Source organism: Anas acuta, chromosome Z (assembly GCF_963932015.1).
Source record: "Anas acuta chromosome Z, bAnaAcu1.1, whole genome shotgun sequence".
NCBI lineage: Eukaryota > Metazoa > Chordata > Aves > Anseriformes > Anatidae > Anas > Anas acuta.
The window spans coordinates 4,090,185-4,113,368 of record NC_089017.1 but is presented as its reverse complement, the minus strand read 5'-3'; the positions used below and the strand labels follow the sequence as shown (position 1 = coordinate 4,113,368).

General features: G+C 51.9%; 4 protein-coding genes across 8 annotated transcripts in view; 1 reads left to right on the top strand and 3 right to left on the bottom strand.

Moving 5' to 3' along the window:
- Positions 1–22,550, top strand: part of LOC137847965 (ubiquitin-associated protein 2-like) — a 113,780-nt gene extending 91,230 nt beyond the window's left edge. For 2 of the 5 annotated variants that reach the window (XM_068666707.1, XM_068666706.1), the window contains exons 13-19: positions 15,235–15,313; positions 16,791–17,005; positions 17,780–17,879; positions 17,963–18,070; positions 19,538–19,605; positions 20,639–20,830; positions 21,403–22,550. In XM_068666707.1, coding sequence (XP_068522808.1) covers positions 15,235–15,313; positions 16,791–17,005; positions 17,780–17,879; positions 17,963–18,070; positions 19,538–19,605; positions 20,639–20,830; positions 21,403–21,498 — 858 coding nt within the window. In that variant the 3' untranslated portion in view covers positions 21,499–22,550. The remainder of the gene's footprint in view (positions 1–15,234; positions 15,314–16,790; positions 17,006–17,779; positions 17,880–17,962; positions 18,071–19,537; positions 19,606–20,638; positions 20,831–21,402) is intronic. The other 3 variants (XM_068666708.1, XM_068666709.1, XM_068666710.1) reach the window with 3 other exon arrangements.
- Positions 1,654–2,283, bottom strand: LOC137847975 (interferon). Its single transcript, XM_068666726.1, has one exon. The coding sequence runs from the start codon at positions 2,227–2,229 to the stop codon at positions 1,654–1,656; it is 576 nt and encodes a 191-aa protein (XP_068522827.1). The 5' UTR covers positions 2,230–2,283.
- On the bottom strand, positions 6,714–8,146 carry LOC137847974 (interferon). The gene has a single exon (XM_068666725.1). The coding sequence runs from the start codon at positions 7,287–7,289 to the stop codon at positions 6,714–6,716; it is 576 nt and encodes a 191-aa protein (XP_068522826.1). The 5' UTR covers positions 7,290–8,146.
- LOC137847970 (interferon-like) lies at positions 10,198–11,666 on the bottom strand. The gene has a single exon (XM_068666717.1). The coding sequence runs from the start codon at positions 11,503–11,505 to the stop codon at positions 10,774–10,776; it is 732 nt and encodes a 243-aa protein (XP_068522818.1). The 5' UTR covers positions 11,506–11,666; the 3' UTR covers positions 10,198–10,773.
- Positions 22,551–23,184: the final 634 nt, after the last annotated feature.

Here is a 23,184-nt window from a genome sequence, read left to right as displayed (position 1 = left end):
CGGAATGTGAGGGATAGAAGGGACCTTGACCGATCATCTAGTCTGTTCCCGCTGCCGGAGCAGGAAGACTGAGATCACGTCGCACAGGAGCGCATCCAGGCAGGTTGTGAATGTCTCCAGAGAAGGGGACTCCACAACTCCCGTGGTCAGCCTGTTCCAGTGCTCCGCGAGCCTCACGGTGAAGAAGTTTTGTCTCATACTGACACGGAACGTGAGGTGTAACGTGAATATTCCAGCTTGCACCCATTGCTCCTTGTCCTATGTGTAGATAGAGCCTGGCTCCATCCTCCTGACACTCGTCCTTCCCGCATTGACAAAGATGAATAAGGTCACCCCCGAGTGTGCTCCTCTCCAAGCTGAAGAGAGCGAGCTGCCTCAGCCGTTTTTGGTAAGGGAGATGCTCCAGTCCCTTCATGGTCCTCGTGGCTCTGTGCTGGACTCTCTCAAGCAGTTGCGTGTCCTTAGTTGAAGTAAGGGTCTGAGAACCGCAGAGCATATTCCAGATGTGGTCTCAGCAGGGCAGAGTAGAGGGGGAGGAGAGCCTCTCTCAACCTGATAAGCACAGCCCTTGTAATACGCCCCAGGATGCCTTTGGCCTTGTTGGCCACAAGCACACAACCCCAAGCTGGCTGGTGGTCATCGTGCTGTCCAGCAGGACCCGCGGGTCCGTTTCCCCTTCGCTGCTCTCCAGCACGACAGTCCCCAAGTTGTGGTGGTGTGTGGAGCTGTGCTTGCCCAGCTGCAGGACTGTCCACCTGCCCGTGTTCTATTTCATTAAATTTCTCCCCAGCAAGGTGAAAAGATGAGGTTGGGTGGTGTGCCTTGGTGAGGGATGTGCGTAATGTTGTCCCGAGAGGAGAAGCTTGAGTGACAGAGGAGATTCCTGTCGTGCAGCCGTGTTGGCTGTGAGCAGTGAGTGTGTCGTGCCCGCGAGCGTGCCGTGCGCCTGGCCAGGCGCGAAGGCCACGCTGCTCCCTGGCCGTGTGGGTCGGGGTAGGAGAGCGGGCAGCGGGCTGTGGAGGGGCTTGTTGTCTGAGGAGCGGAGCGCTGGGTTTTGGGTGGTGTTGGTGAGGGCGTCAGTGGCGTGGCGGAGGGAGAGGTTTGCGGTGGCTGAAGCTGTGGAGGTTGTAGGAGAGGAGGAGAGCGAGAGCGAGCTGTGCCTGCTGTGCTGACGGAGGCTGGGAGAAGGAAAGGAGAGAGGTGCTGAGTGTGTGGGGGTGGTGGCTGCGAGGGCGTGGGGGGAGAGAGAGAGGGAGAGGGACTGTTGGCAGAGGTGTCCCGGGCTGGGCCAGGCCGGGAGAGGAGTGAGCGAGACGAGTGTGGTTGGTGGGGTTCTCCCGAGATGGTTGAGTGGAAGCGCCTGAGCACTTGAGGGCTAAGCAGAAGCGTAAGGCTGGAGCTGAGGGCATTGTCCAGATGCCCCCGGGCCAGAGAGAGGGCTGCCGTAGGACTGGGCAGGTTCTTAGAAAAGGTCTTTATTTGTTTTGCATAAATAGTTACTAATAAATAGATGAGAGGCATGGTTGAAATAAATAGTTAAATAAGGAGGGGGTGGGTGGTGTTGGCCACTGGGCTCCGGTCAGTTCTTGTCAGCGTCCCTGTGTGGTGGGCGAAGGGAGGCATGAGGGCAGAGGTGCGCGTGTGGGGCTCCTCTTAGCGCATGGTGCGGGTGAGGCGGTGGATGCGCTGGAAGCAGGCGTGAGCCTCGAGGCGGACGTGGTCCCATGCGCAGGGGCTGTAGGTGTGGTTCTGGAGGAAGTGTTGGATGCAGCCGAAGTACTTGTTGATGCTGAGGTGAAGGTTGCGGGGCCCTCGCCTGTGGAGGCGCGCGGCGTCGGCTGGGAAGCAGCGCTCGAGGTGGTGGATGTGGTGCTGAAGCTGGTTGAGGAGGTCGTGGCGTGCGGTGTGGAGCCAGTGCGCGGGGGTGCTGGGGCTGCTGAGGGTGTCGAAGAGGTGTTGGAGGAGGTGGAGGGCGGTGTGTGCGGCTTGCTGCGTGTCGTTGGTGTCCAGGAGGGTGTCCGGGAAGGAGCAAGGCGCGTGTTGCTGCGGGCAGGGCTGTGTGGGGCTGGGAGCCATGTCGCGGAGGAGCTGGAGGCTGTCCCAGGCGAAGGCGCTGTTGTGGAGGCGCAGGGGGCTGCAGGAGAAGGCGTTGGCGGGAGGCGTGAGGAGGAGCAGGAGGGCCAGGGCGCTGTAGATGGCTGGTGGTGGTGGAGCTGATGGCCCAGGCATGGTGGCTCTTGGGTTGTGCTGGGCAAGAGCCTGTTGGGGCTGGGTGGTGCTGGTGCTCGGGGTGCTGGCGTGTGTCGAGCTTTATGCAGTGCGGCATCTTCCTTTCCCTTTGTCGCTTTCGTGTCATCGAGGTGCTTTCGGCTGTGGTTTTCAGTTTGGGGTGGTTGTGGTTTGAGGGGAAGTGTGTTGTTGGGGTTGCCCCGAGCACGGTGCGCGAGCTGTAGGTCCTTGGCTCGTGTTGTGATGGATATTTTTTGGCATATTTGGAGGCAGGGGAGTGAAAGTGGTTTTGAGAAGGCAATGCTGTGGGGAAAGGTGTGCCACAGATGTTGTGCTTGTTTCCTATTTCTGGTTTCCGTTTTGTTTTAAACGAGCATCTTTGCGTCATAGCTACACTGAAATTTCTCTTTCTGCCCAAGCCTTCTTTCACTTTGCAACGCCATAGCGTCAGGTTGCCTTCTTTGTACCACTAATGTTTTTCCTGTGGATTCCCTTGTATGTGTTGATGTTTCTCTGTCCTTAAGTATTGTGAAGTTTGGTTCTTCGATGGAACCTAAGGGAGTTATCTGGTGTTACCATTGCTTCGTGGTGGTAGTTTGAGAGGAGATTCTTGAGAAAGCTGCAGCTACCATGAGTCCTTCGCTCAGGCTAGTCTTCTGTGGACTGAACCAAGGTTGTTGGTGGTTTGGTGTGTAGGGAAGTGCGTTGGTGAGTTTCCCCCGAGCCTGGGACAGGTTTTGGAGGTCCTTGGCTTTTTTTTTGGTGTTTTGTTTTGTTTTTGTTTTTTTGATGAGTAGGTTGTGGTTAATCTGTCCTTAGTGTTTGTGTGGGGGATGTGAAAGTCTTGGGGAGAGGGTGCTGGCGCAGCTGTGCTGCGGATGTGCTTTTCGTAGTGTTTCCCTTTTGGCCTTGAGGGAGAGTAGTTGAGCGTTGGCCAAGAGTGCTCTTCCTTCCGAGGTGCACTTTCCCTATGTCATGGCCTAGTGTGAGGTTTGGGTTTTTTCTTCTTGGTCTTCTTTTGCCCGTGTGTTCCGTTTTTCCTTTCAGCTCAGTTGTTCATTGCAGGTTTCGATGTGTTTCCAGAGTGTGGGGTGTTGTGATCTGCTTGGTGCGAGTGCCTTGCTGTAGGCAGGAATTGTTGGGGGAGAGGTGTCCCTTGTGTTCCTGTGCTTAGAGTGTCCGTCTGGATGGAGCTTCCCAAAGGCGTCTGTGCCTTGTCCTTGGTTGGATCACCCGTATCTTGGGTTTGTGTTTGTGGTTGTTTTTTTTTTTTTTTTTAGGATGGGGCGGGAGTTTGTGGTAGCATGTCCTGCAAATGAAAGGACCCCCAAGCATCATGGAGTCATTGAGGTTGGGGAAGACATCGAAGATCATGTAGCTGAACCCTTAAGCTTGTGTGAAAGTCCAGCAGTATCCCTTGCCATGAAGTCCTGAATGTAGGCGTTTCTTGAAGACCTGGAGGGATGGTAGCTCATCAAGTCCATCTTGAAGTGTGTGCAGAGAGGGCACTGCATTGTCTGTGGTGCTGTGCTTGTGTTGCTGGTTGTATTGGTCTTGTTTTTTGGTGGTCTGTCTTTCCCCTTTGTTTTGCTCTTGGTTATTTGTGAAGCAGTAGAAGGGCAAGGAGCTCTTTCCTCTGTCATGGCGTGTAGGCGTTTGTTGGTCCTTGTGGGAAGAAGGCTGTGAAGAAAGCTGTGAATGTGTCAGGAGGCAAGAAGAAGCGTAGAACCATGGTATATGGTGCGTGTGAAGGGGCCCTCCAGGATGGTGTAGTCCAAGTCGTGGGTCCGTGCAGGAGGAGCCCGAAGTGTGTATTTGTGAGAGCCTTGTCCAAGCAGTCCTTGAGGTCCGTGAGCACCTCCCTGTGGAGCGTGTTGCAGTGCCCAGCTACGTTCTCTGTGCAGAAGCTTTTCCGAAGAGGCAGCGTGAGCCTTCCTTGTGGCAGCTCGGTGCCGTTCGCTGGGGTCCTGTGGCTGTCCCCAGAGAGCAGAGCTCAGGGCCTGCCCCTCTGCTCCCCTCGTGAAGGAGCCGCATGCCGGCATGAGGCCTGCTGTTGTTGGCTGAACAAAGTGAGGGACTTGATCCACTGCTCGCACGTCTTGCCCTCTGGACCTCTGCAGGTCTCCGTTTCCCTCCTTTGGAAGTTCTCCAATAGCTTTATGCCCTTGTTTTGTGGTACCCAGAAGTGCAGAGGGTGCTGGAGGTGAGGCTGCCCCAGAGCAGAGTGGGACAATCCCTTCCCTGGCTGGGCCTGGGGCCGCCTAGGAAATGGCTGGCCCTTTTGTCTGCCAGGGCATGCTGCTGGCTCCTCTTGCACTTGGTGTTGACCCAAAGGCTGAGATGTGTTTCTGTGGGGCCGCTGTCCGGCCTGTGTTCCCCCCCGTGTGTCCGTGAAGGCAGGGTTGCCCCGTCCCCGGTGCAGCCCAAGGCAGCGCTTGGTCTTGGTGCCCGTGAGGTGGTTGGCGAGTGCCCAGCCCTCTGGTTTGCCAAGAGGTGCGTGCGAGGGCTCTGTGTCCTTGCGGGAGTGCGTGCCTCCTGCGAGTGTAGTGTTGTTGGCTAAGTCACTCGTTCTGCCTTTGAGTCCTGCATCCAGGTTGTTCATGAAGGCACGTGAGAGAGCCGTCCCTGAAATGTCGGCCTAGGGCATCCCGTTAGTGACTGGCTGCCAGCCTGCTGTAAGGCCGTTTAGTGTAAGCCTCTGAGGCCGCCTTGTCTGGGGGTTGCTGTCCTCTCGTCCTGTGTACTCGTGGAGCAGTTTGCTGTCCATTTTGTCCGGAAGGCTACTGTGAGAGGAAGTATGGAAAGCTTTGCTGAAGTGAGTGACACAGTCACGGAATGTGAGGGATAGAAGGGACCTTGACCGATCATCTAGTCTGTTCCCGCTGCCGGAGCAGGAAGACTGAGATCACGTCGCACAGGAGCGCATCCAGGCAGGTTGTGAATGTCTCCAGAGAAGGGGACTCCACAACTCCCGTGGTCAGCCTGTTCCAGTGCTCCGCGAGCCTCACGGTGAAGAAGTTTTGTCTCATACTGACACGGAACGTGAGGTGTAACGTGAATATTCCAGCTTGCACCCATTGCTCCTTGTCCTATGTGTAGATAGAGCCTGGCTCCATCCTCCTGACACTCGTCCTTCCCGCATTGACAAAGATGAATAAGGTCACCCCCGAGTGTGCTCCTCTCCAAGCTGAAGAGAGCGAGCTGCCTCAGCCGTTTTTGGTAAGGGAGATGCTCCAGTCCCTTCATGGTCCTCGTGGCTCTGTGCTGGACTCTCTCAAGCAGTTGCGTGTCCTTAGTTGAAGTAAGGGTCTGAGAACCGCAGAGCATATTCCAGATGTGGTCTCAGCAGGGCAGAGTAGAGGGGGAGGAGAGCCTCTCTCAACCTGATAAGCACAGCCCTTGTAATACGCCCCAGGATGCCTTTGGCCTTGTTGGCCACAAGCACACAACCCCAAGCTGGCTGGTGGTCATCGTGCTGTCCAGCAGGACCCGCGGGTCCGTTTCCCCTTCGCTGCTCTCCAGCACGACAGTCCCCAAGTTGTGGTGGTGTGTGGAGCTGTGCTTGCCCAGCTGCAGGACTGTCCACCTGCCCGTGTTCTATTTCATTAAATTTCTCCCCAGCAAGGTGAAAAGATGAGGTTGGGTGGTGTGCCTTGGTGAGGGATGTGCGTAATGTTGTCCCGAGAGGAGAAGCTTGAGTGACAGAGGAGATTCCTGTCGTGCAGCCGTGTTGGCTGTGAGCAGTGAGTGTGTCGTGCCCGCGAGCGTGCCGTGCGCCTGGCCAGGCGCGAAGGCCACGCTGCTCCCTGGCCGTGTGGGTCGGGGTAGGAGAGCGGGCAGCAGGCTGTGGAGGGGCTTGTTGTCTGAGGAGCGGAGCGCTGGGTTTTGGGTGGTGTTGGTGAGGGCGTCAGTGGCGTGGCGGAGGGAGAGGTTTGCGGTGGCTGAAGCTGTGGAGGTTGTAGGAGAGGAGGAGAGCGAGAGCGAGCTGTGCCTGCTGTGCTGACGGAGGCTGGGAGAAGGAAAGGAGAGAGGTGCTGAGTGTGTGGGGGTGGTGGCTGCGAGGGCGTGGGGGGAGAGAGAGAGGGAGAGGGACTGTTGGCAGAGGTGTCCCGGGCTGGGCCAGGCCGGGAGAGGAGTGAGCGAGACGAGTGTGGTTGGTGGGGTTCTCCCGAGATGGTTGAGTGGAAGCGCCTGAGCACTTGAGGGCTAAGCAGAAGCGTAAGGCTGGAGCTGAGGGCATTGTCCAGATGCCCCCGGGCCAGAGAGAGGGCTGCCGTAGGACTGGGCAGGTTCTTAGAAAAGGTCTTTATTTGTTTTGCATAAATAGTTACTAATAAATAGATGAGAGGCATGGTTGAAATAAATAGTTAAATAAGGAGGGGGTGGGTGGTGTTGGCCACTGGGCTCCGGTCAGTTCTTGTCAGCGTCCCTGTGTGGTGGGCGAAGGGAGGCATGAGGGCAGAGGTGCGCGTGTGGGGCTCCTCTTAGCGCATGGTGCGGGTGAGGCGGTGGATGCGCTGGAAGCAGGCGTGAGCCTCGAGGCGGACGTGGTCCCATGCGCAGGGGCTGTAGGTGTGGTTCTGGAGGAAGTGTTGGATGCAGCCGAAGTACTTGTTGATGCTGAGGTGAAGGTTGCGGGGCCCTCGCCTGTGGAGGCGCGCGGCGTCGGCTGGGAAGCAGCGCTCGAGGTGGTGGATGTGGTGCTGAAGCTGGTTGAGGAGGTCGTGGCGTGCGGTGTGGAGCCAGTGCGCGGGGGTGCTGGGGCTGCTGAGGGTGTCGAAGAGGTGTTGGAGGAGGTGGAGGGCGGTGTGTGCGGCTTGCTGCGTGTCGTTGGTGTCCAGGAGGGTGTCCGGGAAGGAGCAAGGCGCGTGTTGCTGCGGGCAGGGCTGTGTGGGGCTGGGAGCCATGTCGCGGAGGAGCTGGAGGCTGTCCCAGGCGAAGGCGCTGTTGTGGAGGCGCAGGGGGCTGCAGGAGAAGGCGTTGGCGGGAGGCGTGAGGAGGAGCAGGAGGGCCAGGGCGCTGTAGATGGCTGGTGGTGGTGGAGCTGATGGCCCAGGCATGGTGGCTCTTGGGTTGTGCTGGGCAAGAGCCTGTTGGGGCTGGGTGGTGCTGGTGCTCGGGGTGCTGGCGTGTGTCGAGCTTTATGCAGTGCGGCATCTTCCTTTCCCTTCGTCGCTTTCGTGTCATCGAGGTGCTTTCGGCTGTGGTTTTCAGTTTGGGGTGGTTGTGGTTTGAGGGGAAGTGTGTTGTTGGGGTTGCCCCGAGCACGGTGCGCGAGCTGTAGGTCCTTGGCTCGTGTTGTGATGGATATTTTTTGGCATACTTGGAGGCGGGGGAGTGAAAGTGGTTTTGAGACAGTTTGGTGTGTAGGGAAGTGTGTTGGTGAGTTTCCCCCGAGCCTGGGACAGGTTTTGGAGGTCCTTGGCTTAGTTTTGGTGTTTTTTTTTTTTTTTTGATGAGGAGGTTGTGGTTAATCTGTCCTTAGTGTTCGTGTGGAGGATGTGAAAGTGGTGGGGAGAGGTTGATCAGGGAGCTTTGTCTGAGAACTTTTTATGGCTTCCTTTTTTTTTTTTTTTTCCTGTGTGTTATGTCTTTTTTCCGGTAAAGTTTCCCAACCATATCAAGTGTTTATTTTTTTCGTTTTTGAAATTGTGGTAGTTTTTGTGGTTTTTCTTTGAGTTTCATTTTTTGGCTCTTTTTTTGGTAGTAATTCATCATTGCGTTTTGCATTTTGCAATATTTTGAAAATGATACTGGCAGCTTGCATAGGCAGCCAGGAAGACCAATGGCATCATGGCTTGTGTCAGGAATAGGATGGCCAGCAGGACTAGGGAGGTGATCATCACCCTGTACTCGAGGTGCAGCCTCAACAGAACAGAGTACTTTGTTTAGCTTTGGGGCCCTCACTGTAAGAAAGATATCAAGGCCCTGGAGCATGCCCAGAGAAGGGCTGCGAAGCTGGTGAAGGGCCTGGACCACAAGTGTTAATGAGGAGTGACTGAGGGAACTGGGGGTGTTTCTTCTCGAGAAGAGGAGGCGCAGGGCAGAGCTTATGGCTCTCTATAGCTACCTGAAAGGAAGTTGTGGGGAGCTGCAGGTTTGCCTCGTCCCATAGACAACTAGTGTTGGAAGAGGGAATAGCCTCAAGTTGTGCCAGGAAAGGTTTAGGTTGGAAATTCTGAGACTTTTCCTCTCTGAAATAGTGGTCAGGTGTTGAACCGGGTTTCCCAGGGAGGTGGCGTCATCACTGTCCCTGGGGGTGTTTAAGGAAAGGTTGGATGTGATGCTTAGGGTCAGGGTGTAGTGGGTGACGTTGGGGACAGGGGGTTGGTTAGAGAGATGATCTTGGAGGTCTCTTCTAGCCTTAATGATTCTGTGATTCTGTGAATCTGTGGAGCTCTCGAACATGGCTTGTCCTGAAGGTAGTGGCTTTTGTTTGTAGGTTTGAATGAGTTTGACTGATGGAGTGCTTGCAGTGTTTTGTTTTGCCTTTCTTCTCTTTGAACGCTTTTAAACTTCCTGAGGAGTCTCTTTTGAGGTCTTTCATGTTCAGTGATGAAGTGTCAGACAAGAATATTTTAGTATAGTTTTGCTGCTTTTGTCAGTTGAGCAAATTTTCAGTAAAAGTGTCTCAGTGTGCTATGTGAAAGAAAGGTCTTATCATTAGCAACTGCATTTTTTCAATTTTAGGTTTTCTTGCCTGGTAAATACGTTTTCTTTGTAATCATCTTGTACTGTAGGAACTTCTCTGTTTCTTCGTTTCCGTGTTTTTTAATGACTCAGTGCATCATTTCATGTTTTGAAATTCTTGTATGATATATTTTGGAATAAGTCTTTTCAGATGCTGAGGGTAGTTTCCCTCAGTTTCCCGAGGGAGTTATTGAACGAAACTTTTGAGCATCTCTAGGGATGGACATTCTGTGACCTCTCTGATCACTTTTTTGGTGTTTTATCACATTAATGATAAAGATAATACTTACCTTTCAGTTTTGGAAGTTTGAAATTCATTTGGGAATTTCCTGCGTTTCTCTCATGTTTTGTTCTTAAGAGGAGGGTTGCTCTCTGCAGCTACCTCACAAGACAGAGTCAGTCAGGCCCCCCTTTGTGGGATCGCAGGATTAGGAGTAACATGAGGAGGATTATGGTATGACCAGGAGCTGGAGGCTGCTGTGGGAGGGCTTGTGTTGTGTGCCTGAGTACATTTGTTCCTTCACTTCTCAGTTGCAAGCGACATCTGTTTCCTTTTGCCCAGAGCAGTATCTTTGCAGTAGTGATACGTTGGAGGTGGTGTGACAGCATTGAGAACGGCCTCTTTCCCCTCTCCAGGAGGAGCTTGGAGGTACTGGGCATTGTTGTTTTCTTGCCCTAGCTTACTTGTTGGGGTAAAGCAGCTGGGGCAGTGTTTTTGGGGTGGTGGTCAAGGTAAAGGAGCAGCTGGTGGTGTGTGGGATGCTGTGCTGTTCTGTGCTGACTGGGTTGGACTGTCATGGGTGGTGGTGTTGGAGGATTCTGCTGTTTGCTTACTAAGGTTGTGTTGGGATGAAGAAGTGCAAGACCGTGGTGGCTGTAGGAGAACAATGAGTAGTTCCTGAGCATCTGGTGTTTTTTTTTGTGTGTGTCTTTTTGATATTCCTGTGTGTTGTTGGTTAGCGCTGAGGTGCAGCTTTTTGCCCAGACCTCCACAGGTCTTGCTTGGTCCCCCCTCTCCTCTGTGACGTACGCTTTGTCCCTGCCTCCCTCTTTAGCCCCAAGCAGCCCCGTGGCATCGCCAGAAGGTTGGTCATGATGGGGTGTTGGTCTTGGGGTGCACATGAAGGTGGCTTTCACACCGTGGCAGTGGCAGAGGACTGGGAAGGGAGCAGGTGGGCGGTGGCAGACAAGGAGTGTGTGATGCAGGCGCCATGTTTCCAGGGCAGGCATGCACCATTAGGTCTGGTGTTGGTGGGAGATTGCCCATGGGCTTGGTGGGTTTGGGAGAGGCACTGCTCCCCGACAGCCCTGTGGTAGCAGTTAGCAGCCCAGAGCCCTCAACCAGTGACAGAGGCTGTCAGTGGGACAGGCTGCAGGAAGCAAGGCTCTGCTGGCCTCAGGGAGCCCGACTCTGCCTGTGGCGCCTGTGAGAGATGACCACCACTTCTTGTCTTTTTTATAAAATATAAAATCTTTATTTCCAGAAAAAGAGTGAATAAATACTAAGTGCAAATAAATAAGGATGAATAAATAAAAAAGGGGGATAAATAAACAAAGGCATGATAAATAAAGTTCTGCAATAAATAGTCGTTGACATGTCCAAGTCCGCAAAAAGTGCCCATTGATGCCTTCCCCTTCCGTCAGGAGAGGCTGCAGTCCAGATAGGCAACACAGCCCCACAGGTAATAAATTCATGTATCCCCATTGCCTCACGGCCATCCCCTGGGTATGCAACATAGCTGTGTCTTCCCCCTCCCCTAGCAGTGAAGTGTCCATGGTGCACACCACATGGCTGGATACACTGTCCCGCAGCCAGGACCAGGCCTGGCATCAGCGCAGTCACGGCTGTTTCCCTCACACCGTGGGCTTGTGGCTGGAGGAGGGCTGAGCAGTGCTGAGCCGACTCCGTCTGTGCTGCAGCTGGTGCCTCTTGCTCGGCATCCACTGGCGTTGGCTGGGGGCAGTCATAAGGTGCAGATGGCTTCCGAAGTGGCTGGGAGATGCTTGGCTCTTCATCCGCCGTATCAGCGTGTCCAGACGCTGGAAGCAGGCATGAGCCTCGAGGCGGACGTGGTCCCACGCGCAGGGGCTGTAGTTGTGTTTCTGGAGGAAGTGTTGGATGCTCCTGAAGTACTTGTTGATGCTGAGGTGAAGGTTGCGGGGCCCTCGCCTGTGGAGGCGCGTGGCGTCGGCTGGGAAGCAGCGCTCGAGGTGGTAGATGTAGTGGTTGAGCTGGTTGAGGAGGTCGTGGCGTGCAGCGTCGAGCCAGTGCACAGGGATGCTTGGACTGCTGAGGATGTTGAAGAGGTGGTGGAGGAGGTGGAGAGCGGTGTGTGCGGCTTGCTCTGTGTTGTCGGTGTCCAAGAGGATGTCCGGGAAGGGAAAAAATGCGCGTTGATGCAGGCAAGGCTCTGTAGGGCTGGGAGCCATGTCGCGGAGGAGCTGGAGGCTGTCCCAGGCGAAGGCGTTGTCGTGGAGGCGCAGGGGGCTGCAGGAGAAGGCGTTGGCGGGAGGCGTGAGGAGGAGCAGGAGGGCCAGGAGGGCGCTGTAGATGGCTGGTGGTGGTGGAGCTGATGGCCCAGGCATGGTGGCTCTTGGGTTGTGCTGAGCAGGAGCCTGTAGGGGCTATGTGGTGGTGCAGGTGCTTGTAATGGTCAGGGTGCTGCCGTGCATCGAGCTTTATGCAGCACTGCATCTTTCCTTTCATCATCATCATCCAAAGAGAATTCCCCTGTTTCCGTTTTCAGTTTTGCTTTCTGTTTGCCCTTTTCCTTGTCTTCTGTGGAGCCAGGCGAGGTGTGCCCTCGTTCAGCAGGCAGGAGACAGCACACATCTTTCCCATCACTTCTCTAGGGGTGTTGGGGTGCCCTGGTTGCAGGTCAGCCTGGCTGTGGGCCAGTGTGGCTGTGTGGGAGATATGAAAGTGCTGTGGCAGAGGCCGTTGAGGCAGCCGTGCTGCAGAAGTGTTTTAGGGTTCCCTTTTGTTGTTTTCATGGACTGTTTTGCTTGGGTTTTATTTTCAGGTTTCCTTGCCTACCCAAATCAATTTTGCTTATATAATGCTCTGATACTCTTTGTATTTCTGTTTATGTACGTTTCCCTTTATTTGCATTGTGTTGTTTATGTGTTTTTTTTTTTTAAGGATTTCAAGCAGTCTTTTTTCCTGCTTTTTCTATAACATCTTTGTTGATACAGAAGCTTTGCTGGTTAAACAGGTTTTCCTTTTGCAAAAATCTTGTTGAATATCCATGCTTGTGACTACCCTATGCCCCCCAGTGTTTGTTCTCAGTGTGTCAAACTTTCTGGATAAATGCCTGAGTATCAGAAAGGTTTTGCTGTTGGTTGTTCATTTGTTCATTCCGGTTCTTCCATCTTTTTTGTATGTTGTGTTTTGAATTTGACACAGGATTTTGTACTAAGAATTTTATCAGAGTAGGTGGGAATGATGGTGTTTGAGGTGCCAGTCTGCCCACATCTAGAAAGTGAAAGTGGGCAGAAGTCCAGGAGCAGTTGTCGTCATGGTCTGGCAGCTTCTGGTAGCAAGAGGCACTGATCCTATGAGAATTGGGGTTTCCTTTTTTTTTTTTTTTTTTCTTTTTGGGCATACTTTTAAAAATTTAAGTCCATTTCTTCATGTGTATGTTGGTACTGTAAATTCTGACTTTGTGTTATTTGGGTACGTCACCTTGTCTGCTGCTGACTTGTAGCTTGCCTGTGTGGTAGCGGTCTTGAGTGGTGGTGGTGGTGGGACTTGATCCTCAGCTGCTGCCTGTGTTGCCTTGTGTGCTGCTTGGTGAAGCTTAAACCTGTAACGCCAGGTCACTTCTTATTCTTCAGTCCTTTCACACCATTTGAGTCTATTCCTGATATTTCCATTTTGATTTTGAGCGTGTTGTCCCATGCGCCTTCTGTAGGGCAGGAAATACTTATGTTTGAAGAACAGAGTATCTTTTCTGATTTTTTTTTTTGGGGGTAGGCATGAATTTCAAATGTAACCAGATTTTACTCCCATTTTTCTATGACTTCTGTGTATGTCTGCATGCATGGGTGGGATAGGCATTTGTGGCCCTGACAGGATGACTGCTGCGCTTCCCCCCATCAATGGGGCAGTGGGAATAAGTGCAACCCTTAGACGGTCGTCTTGTGTGAATTTGATTATACTTCGTGCAATTTATATAGGGAAAAATGCTAGCATGTCTGTTATTTGTGGCATTTTCCTTGGCAGGAGAAGGAAGTGCTATTGATCTGCTAAGATTTCCAACAGGGAAGTGATTGTGTTTTGTTAAGAGACTCCTGCTGGAGTTGATGAGACAAAATTAGTTGAGAAAGAAAGGGTCACACACAGAATTTCTAGGTTGGAAGAGACCTCAAGATCATCGAGTCCAACCTCTGACCTAGCACTAACAGTCCCCACTAAACCATATCCCTAAGCTCTACATCTAAACGTCTTTTAAAGACTTCCAGGGATGGTGACTCCACCACTTCCCTGGGCAGCCTGTTCCAATGCCTAACAACTCTTTCGGTAAAGAAGTTCTTCCTAAGATCCAACCTAAACCTCCCCTGGCGCAACTTTAGCCCGTTCCCCCTCGTCCTGTCACCAGGCACGTGGGAGAACAGACCAACCCCCACCTCTCTACAGCCTCCTTTAAGGTACCTGTAGAGAGCGATAAGGTCGCCCCTGAGCCTCCTCTTCTCCAGGCTGAACAAGCCCAGCTCCCTCAGCCGCTCCTCGTAGGACTTGTTCTCCAGGCCCCTCACCAGCTTCGTCGCCCTTCTCTGGACCCGCTCAAGCACCTCGATGTCCTTCTTGTAGCGAGGGGCTCAAAACTGAACACAGTACTCGAGGTGCGGCCTCACCAGAGCTGAGTACAGGGGGGTGATCACCTCCCTAGCCCTGCTGGCTACACTGCTTCTTATACAAGCCAGGATGCTGTTGGCCTTCTTGGCCACCTGAGCACACTGCTGGCTCATATTCAGCCAACTATCAACCATCACTCCCAGGTCCTTCTCTGCCTGGCAGCTCTCCATGATGAAATGATGGAGATGGATGATGAAATACGGCGCGGTTTCGAGTTACACAAAGTCCCCACAATCTTAAGTCTTTGCCAGGTTATTTCATGTTGGGTGACGGAGGATGATGTGTAAAAAAACAGGACAGTGAGATGCAGAATTGCAGCAGGGTGGAAGGTGCAATTAAATCAGAGAAAGCATTTGAGGTGTCAGGGAATTTGCAGAGATGAGTGTGGAGGAGGAGGATACTTTTCAAGTGTTGGAGCATGTATGGAAATGTAGAAAGGAGTGGTGAAGGCATTAACTAGCTCTGGATAGTGAGGAGTAAGTGAACATCAGGAGAAAAACTGCTTGGTGGAATACCAGCCCCACAGGTGGAGCTCACCCAGAGAGGGAAGGGCAACTTCTTCACCCCAACAGAAAATGAAATGTTGCTTTGTTTTTGCTGGTGTGTTCTGTTACCTCAGAGTGCAAGGCTGCCAGGGTAAGGACCATCTTTCTGTAGAAGACCTAGAAGAACATAGTCTAAGGCAGTGTTCTCCACCTCTTTTGATCATGTACCCCTATCACTTTGGGAAGGGGGTGAGGGGTTGATCACCCAGCCCCTTCATTTTTTTATTTCATGTTATTAATGGTACCAAAAAAAATCTTCATGCACCCCACTGGATTGTCTTGGGCACCACACTTTGCAGTCCACTGATCTATATGGTCTTCCGTGACATAGCTTAAATAATCTTCTCTGTCATCAGGTAGCAACTCTTTTGCCCCAGTTTTCTTTCAAGTTTGTTCCGTTTTTCTAGGTAATGTTTTTTATTTTAGAGAACAGGGCATGGTACAAGACCTTTAGACTACATCCACGTTATTTTCATGGCCCTGTCCTGACTCCAAGTCTCTGGCACCCTGCAGGGTCTGTTGTTCTTCCAGGTGCAGTCTTGCTGGAAGATGACAGCTCTAAGCTGAGGGTTGGGTGAGAAGAGCTTTTAGTCATATCCTTTGAGCAGAGGTGGATGCTCAGTGGGAACTGACCTCCTTCTACACCCTTAGATGTATCAGCAGGCGAGGCAGAAGCTGCCATTACAACATAAAGTGATTGCAGATGATATTAAGGGTCCATAAAGTAGGTTTATTTTGAAATTGAGGATCCTGGTAAATCTTGAGCTCTGTTGGAAGCTTGGGCAGAAGCTGACCTTACTAGCTTCCCTTGTTCCTTGCTTTTAAAATTCTTGTTTTTATAATTCAGGTATAAGAGCTGTTCAGCTCTGTTATGGTTACAACTGTTAATAAATGATGTCATCTCTGTTTAAGGATTACTACGGAATTACATTCCCTGCTCCTGCAACCTTGACAGGCAGAGATGGGAGCCTTGCTAACAACCCGTACTCAGGTGAGTTCTATTTAAAGACAAGGACAATAAGTGAGATGTGTTGGTTTCTAAAGGCAGGTCATCCTGCTGTTGCTGATAGAGAGAGCAGTCTTTTCTTGCCCTTCTGTAGGCAATTTAAATCCACCAATCTGAAAATAAGTAAATAAAAACAAGCTTCTCCCTATCAACTTTTACATGAATTTTTATTCATGGTTTTGATTGGGAATTTATATATGACCTCTTCTGGGATAAAGCTGGATAGTCTTTGAGAACAAGTGCAAAATTGTTCAAAATGTAAATCTTAGTGTCATCTAGTGCTTTTCCCAAGCACATACAGGTGCTTAGAAAATAGCTGATAGTTTAATCTGTCTTTTCCTTGAAATTCACCTGGCTGGCTTTCCTTTTTGGCACTGGAATAAACCTTTTTAAGATCCTTTTAGAGCCCCTTCAGCAGCAACCCATGCTTGGTTACTGCTATTTTAGCCACTTGTATGTTCCCACCAGGAGCTGCCTCTAGCAGGTTTTCCCCTGCCCTCCTCAGGTCTAATGGACTTCGCTCCCAAAAGCACGTGGTCTAAGAAACTCTTCCTCATTTTTGTTCTTCAGTTATCAATGTGCAAAGATGACAGTAATGCCATACAACATATTCAACAAAAGCTTTTCTTCCACTGCCATCTGATTACAGCTTAAAACTGTAGCCATAAATTATGATCCCTATAATGCAGTTACTGAATGTTGTCACTCCTCTTGGCAACCGACAAAGAGGAGAAGTACTGGTCAGGAATGAGATAGATGTGATGTGTTACCTCCTTTAAAATAACGAAAAAAAAATCACATATGAACAAGCTGCTCTGTAGGCTGTCAGAAAAATGCAAGTGTTTTGGAGTTTTCTGCTTCATAGTCACTTCTCTTGGGAGGCTGATTTTGGGTTAATAACCAATTTCCCTTCCTACTTCTTCAATAAGGTGGTCCACGATGCAAGCCTTGCTTTCCTGGCCTTCAGCTACTGTCTCCAGAACTTTGGTGGTGTGAGGAACCGGACATCTAACTAGTCATGCTTCACAAATAAACAGACATTGACAAAAATATGCCCATCACCGCCTGTAAATCTTAACTTGCTCTCAGCCCATGAAGCTTGGCTAATCAGTTTAACCTCCAGGAGAGTCACATTTTAACCCAACAACCATTTGCACTTTGGCTAATTACCATAGTTCTGCTTTTAGCATATTTTATTGCAATGGTTTGATAGTAATCAATCTGCTTGGTGTGCATGAGATGGGTAAGTATCGGCGTCTCCATTCTGTCAATGGATTAGCCGTGGCACAGAGCTCTGTGCCATGAGCAATATCCCTGTGGCCGTCAGGAATAGAGACCAGGAGAGTTGTCACGAAAACCCGCAGCCTTCCAAGTGTAGGGTGTGCTCTTTGTTAGTTTACGTGTACTCAGGATCTTTGTGGAGAAGCTTGGATCCCTTTCTGATCAGTCTTTTCCTTCCCAGGTGACGTCACAAAATTTGGCCGTGGGGATTCCGCCTCCCCTGCTCCTGCTACCACGCTCGCCCAACCGCAGCAGAACCAGACGCAGACTCACCACACGACTCAGCAGCCCTTCCTCAACCCGACCCTGCCGCCGGGATACAGCTACACCGGGCTCCCTTACTACGCCGGGGTGCCAGGCGTACCCAGCGCATTCCAGTACGGGCCAACCATGTTTGTAAGTGTGACAGCTTCAACTGTAACCCTTGCTTCATGCTCCTCTGATTTTGCTCTCTCCACAAAACCTGGCCTACGTCTTCCCCATCCTGCAGAGGATCTCATTGTGCAAGCCTGAGAAAATACCTCTGCTGTCCCTTCTGCAAGAGGGAAATGTGAAAGGCCAGAACTCATGGGCACAGGTTACTGTAAATGGACTGCAGCTCATGGATTTGTAGTGTTCCTGAAAGCCCTTAGGAGCTTCTGCAGAGTCAAAGGGAGACCCAAAGCTGAGTTGGCAAGGTGACCCCAAGAAGCTGTAGAGCAGCACTGGTAGTCTCAGGAGGAAGTTATTTGTGAACAGGTGATGCTCCGGGCCAGAAGGGTAGATAAGTCTGTTTTAGGGCGCTGTAGGGACTACGTTTTATGAAACAGCCTCAGGCAGGAGCTGATTTTGTTTGATTCTGGAGAGCACTGGGATTGCTTGGTTTTGGTTTAAGGCAAAGAACTTGCTTTCTGCAGTCAGTATGAAAGAAAAAGGCAGCCTGAGATGCGATTGCATTGCAGTGGAAAGAAAGGCCACATGAAAGGGCAGCTCGAGCAGGAAACCTGTGGCTTGCACAGAGCTGCTCCAGCAGTGAGTGCCACCTGCCCTGTGATCCCAGTGCTCCCAGCTCCCAGTTATTTCCCGTGTGAGCTGGAGGTGCCTTCCCCACTAGATGGCAGAGGGACCTTGCTTTTTGTGCGCTGCTCCCTGGCTAACAGTGGCTTTTGTTATCCATCCTCCTTTGTCCAGGTACCTCCGGCATCTGCTAAGCAGCACGGAGTCAATCTGAACACCGCGTCCACTCCTTTCCAGCAGGCGAGTGGCTACGGGCAGCACGGCTATGGAGCAGGTACGCTCGTCACTGTGCTTTTCACTGGAGTGCCTGCAGAGCTGCTTGCACACTGTAACACCTTGTCTTGTACACACCGGCAGGCTATGATGACTTAACGCAGGGAACGGCAGCTGGAGATTACAGCAAAGGAGGCTACAGTGGGTCATCTCAAGCACAAAACAAATCTGCTGGCACTGGACCTGGGAAAGGTAACACATGAGACTTGAGGTTTATTCCTGAGAGGGATTCAGCAGGGCAAACTCCCAGCATTGCCAGTGCTGTGCAGTCAGCACAGCAGCCAGCTGTAAACAGGGTCAAGATCCAAGCTGTTTCTCCATCTCCCGTATACAAAATGCTTTTTTTAATGGCCCAAGTGTTCCCTCTAAACCTAACAGCTGAACATCGTGTAAGGGTTTGTGTGGCTGATGTGCAGTTTTGTCCTCGATTACACGTGGGAGAAGTAGTGCGCTGTTTTCCCTGCCAGAGTTGGCTTGGGTGAAGAATAAGTGGGTCTTGAAGCAGTGGGATGCTACTGCCGAAATGGTCCTCTGCCAAACGCTGACTGGATTTTGAGTGGTAGGCCCCTGAGATAGCCGTGCATTCAGAGCGAGCAGGGCAGTTCGTGTGTCTCAGGGCTGTTGTTGCAGCTGCTGTCCCCACGCTCTGTAACTCGTGTTGGTTTGTGCCTGGAAATGTTTCCTCTGTGACTGTGAAGGCTAAGGAATGTACACGGCTCATGTGAAAGCTTTATTCTGCACATGCTGGTTAGACCTGAGAAATGTGTACCAAACTGCTTAGCACTAACTAGCTCATCCTTGGGCTTAAGCAAATACCAAGCATTTGTTGTGTGTTTGAAACGCCCCCTGGACAAGTCAGGATGTCAGTCTTCAACCAGGAGCTTATCATGCTCTCCTCTGTGGCCTGCAAAAAGGAGAGATCTCCTAGGAAGGATAAAATCGACTAGGAAGGGTACAGCCTTAGAGCAGTGCAAACCCAGTGAGTCCAGGCACCTGATTCAGTGGCCAAAGGAACCACTGCTTTTAACCTGATCCAAGTGTTCAGATCCAGTCCTTGTAAACCTACAAATGAGTGGCTAATTGAGAGTGCCTTTGCTGGTAAGTGGCTGTTCCTGGGCCTTTTGTGGCACCAGCTGATCCAGGTGGAAGCCAGCCTGAGCCAGTGATACCAATTCTGCAGGGGTGGAGGAGCAGTGCAGGCCTCACCCTGCTGCATGATGTGAAAGGACAAGGGCACAAGCATGTAGCAGCTCCTGAGGCTCATTGCTCAGCACACTACTGGAAAGCTCTTGAATGCTGTGATAGAGCCAAATGCATCCCTAATCCTGGGGGAAAGCTGGCTTTCTGCAAGCCTAAAGTGTTCAGCGCAGCCAGCTGCTGCCCAGTGAGGTGCATTTGAATCCCAGCCGTAATCTGTGCAGAGTGGACATGGGTGATTTATCCCAGTGGGCTGGTTGCCTGCTCTGCAGCAGGAATAGGGAGCTGAGCCCTTCTTCCTGCTCCTGGCTGGAGTGCTGTGGGTCTGAGAGCACCGAGCAGGAGGGCACATGGGGCAGTGGCTGCAGGTGCCTCCACTGAGGCCCCAGGAGCAAAGCAAGTGCAGGGTTCGAGCTGGGTGCTGCTTGGCTTTCTCATTGTCAGTACTTTTTTGTTTTCCAGGTGTTTCTGTGACCTCAAGTAACACAGGTGTGCCTGATATCAGTGGCTCAGTCTATAACAAGACTCAGGTGAGGAACGCTGGACCCTCCTCCCTGGTGGCTCCCTGCTTATGGGTGGCTTGGTGGGACCCTGCCAGAGCCCTGGCAGCTGGGGACAGTTCCCAGGCAGCTTGGTCTCGGGGTCGGCAGGCTTTGGCATTTCTTACGCTGGCTCTGCTTGCTGGAGAGGACTCTCGCCCTCTGTCCTGCTGCCTCTGCCATGTCCACGCCTGGCCAAAGCTGCTGGCACAGACGCAGAGCTCCCTGCAGTGTCACACGCTGCCTCACATGTGCTGTGGGTGCAAGTAAAACAGGATAGCACAGTCAAAATTGCCACCAAAGCAGACGAGTGAAGAGGATGTTAGCTTTTCTCAGAGACGTCAGCCAGCAGTGCCCACCCCTGTACCTGAGGGTCTCTCCCATGGGTGCCAGCACCACTCTGCTCCACCTATGGCTCTTGCTCTGTGTACAGGTTCCCAGGGAGGGCAGGAAGCACTCGATGAGCTGTGCAGTGGGGTGACAGCCTGTTCCTTACCCCATCCTTGTTTCCTCCCTCTGTCAGGGCAGTCAGACCCAGCGTGTGTCAGGCTGTGCCCCGTGCCCAGGAGTAGGACACCAGCCCTTGAATATGTGCGTAATATTAGGGGCAGAGCTTTGGTCAAGGGGAACAAAACCTTTTAGTGCAGCTTCTTCCTGCATTTTTGTTGGGGTGCCTGGAGTAGGTCAAACAATTCAGCCTGAACCCCTGAGAGGTCTGATGGACTGATTTCAGGCAGCTGCTGCCACCCTATGTCCCACTAAGCAAAAAGAGGTCAGAGGAAGAAAAAAAGAACACAGTAGCCACAGAAATTAAATTAAAAAGTCTCAGGCATTAGTGCAGAAACGAGGGTGAGGAGTTGAACTCAATCTGAAGTGCCCCCAGGTATTTGGTCTGACTTGGCTTGCTCACGGGGCTGATGAGAGAGGTGCAGGGATCTGTGTTCAGGCCACTCTTGTTCTTGTTTGGTCACCGTGGGGCTGCTCCTGCCAGCCTCTGACCCTGTCCCCGTTGCCTCCTGTGCAGACGTTTGACAAGCAGGGATTCCACGCTGGCACACCGCCTCCTTTCAGCCTGCCCTCTGCTCTCGGATCTACTGGGCCCCTGAACCCTGGTGCTGCCCCGGGTTATGCTCCAGCCCCTTTTCTCCACATCCTGCCTGCACATCAGCAGCCTCATTCCCAGATGCTGCATCACCATCTTCAGCAAGATGGGCAGGTGAGTCGGCCCCTGCCAAAACGTTCCCTGGAAAAGCAGCGTTCTGCTTTGGAGTCCAGAAATAGGCAATGACTGCTGCCTCTGAACGCTTGACATCCTTGGCTGCTGCAGTCTCCATTCACCTTGAGAATGCTCCTCCACTTCCCACGGCCCTGCTGTTCTCCTCGCGGCCTCCTGCCTTTGAGGTTTTACAGTGCAGAGACACTGATGCTGAGGGAGAGGAAACATTTTTTGGGGGGGCAGCTGGTGTTGTTGCTTCCCAGCTCTGTCACCTCCTCATGTTCCCACTCCAGCCCTCAGCTATCAGCCTCTGCAGTGAGGGGGTGACAGCATCGGGGTGGTGGCACCTGGCCTTTGAGGGCTGGGTGGGATGGATGGTGTGTGCCTGCGCTCCTGCTTCGTGTTGTGGTGGCTGTTGGGGTGCGAGCCATGGAGATGTTGGGGCTCGGAGTTGTTGGGGCACAGCAGAAATGGATCCACTGAGCTGTGTCTGTGGGCTCCCTTCCAGGTGATGTACCCCTGGGGGCACGCGTGCACTGCTGACTGCTGTCTCCTCCTGTTCTGATTTCTAGGGTGGATCTGGTCAGCGCAACCAGCCCAGCACCATGCAGCAAAAGTCTCAGGCTACCAAAACCGCCTATGGCACTTCTCCATACTGGACAAACTAAATCCGAAACCGGGGAGGGGGGAGAGAATGAAAGGAGAGGAGAGAAAAAAAAAAAAGAAAAAGAAATAAAGAAAAACAGAAAAGCCGAAGCCCATTCCTGGAATTATTAGGAGAAGTAACTGCTCAGCCAAACGTCTGTGCGGGGAGAACTGCAGCCAGCCAGCCATCCTCTGTGTGACTCGCCCGCTTCCTCTTTGAGTTGCTGTTGTATGTAATATATTTATGTATGTATTTGTAAATGTAATAGAGCCTAAATGTGGTTTTCTGCATCTTGCAGCCTGTTTTATTTTCTTTGTAGGAAAACTAATTATTCATTTCCCATCTGTACCCGGGCATCCTTCCTTTTTTAAGCTCTATGGGCTTTATAACTCTGTCAAAGACAAACTGCGTCATTTTTTTTCGGAGCTAGAGCCCATTTATTTAACGCAGTTCTGAATTCAGGCAAAGAAGGAGGCCTAGCCCCCCCAAAAAGAATCAAGATGTCCTGATGGTTTGATTTCTGCCCCCACCCCCAGTATAGCTGTTACTTTAAAGGAAAAAAAAAAAAAAGAAAAAATGTTTTGTGGGCCTTCCCCTTTCTTTCATCTCCCCCTCTCCCTCCTGCTGTGGAAGATGAACTCGTGGGCAGTTTGGTCAGTGTGGCCCTGAGCTGCAGCCTCACCTTTTTATTTTCCAATTTTTAAATAAATAATAAATAAAAAAAACAGACAGGGTTTTTTTGTTTTGGTTTTGTTTCTCAAGGAAGAGACTGTGGATGGCTCAGTGTGTCCTGGAACCTCCTTTTGCATCATTAGAGGCAAAAAAAATCACAACTGTGTAGCGGTTTAAATAAAAATATAAGCTGTGTCTCGTACCTCTTTTTGCCCTGAGCCACCCTGCCCAGGATCGCCAGAGCTGACGGATGGAAACTTCACCTTTCCCTCCCCCCCTTTTTTTAAAACCAAGACCAGGGCAGCAACTCCTGGTTCTTCTCGTCCTCCACCAGTGCGGTGAATGTTTTAGGAGTTTCATTTCTTTTTAGCCCTTCCTCCACGTAATAAAGGTCTGAGCATATCACTGGTGTTTGTCTGCATTTTCAAAGGCTCCAGGAGCAGTTCTGCTTTTACAGCCTGTCCTTTTCCCCCTGCAGCGAAGGGAGCAAAGCTCACAGCAGGAGGCACTGAATAAGGCAGCGAGGGTGGGTGAGAGGGATCTGCGGCATGGGGTGGGTCAGGAGGGGGCACAGCTTTGTCCCGTGCTTTGCCCGTGAGGCAGAGCTGCTGCCGTGTGCGAGCACTGCAAGGTCAGGGCTGAGGGCTCCCGAGGGACAGCTCCTGCCCCCTGCTCGTCCTTCAGCGCCTGGCACGGTTCCTGGCAGCAGCACAGGCAGTGACTGCGAGGCTGTATTTGGCCACGGAGTGTTTTTGCACTGCTGCCCTGGCGATGGTTGAAGACAAACAAGGAAAAAAAAAACAAAACACTTTTCCTATGATAACCACTTTTCCTTCCTTAGAGCCACACTTTTGCCAGCTGCCAGGCCCTGCAGCACCTGGTTATATTGGAAGCAGTCAGGTTGCACACCCAGCCCTTCACGTACTGCTAGCAGCGTGCCAAGAACGGCACGGGAAGCCTTCTGCCTGCCCTGGGCTTTACAACAGCGGCTTCCCCCTTGCCGCCTGCTGCTGCAAATGCTCCTGGGGACTGTGGC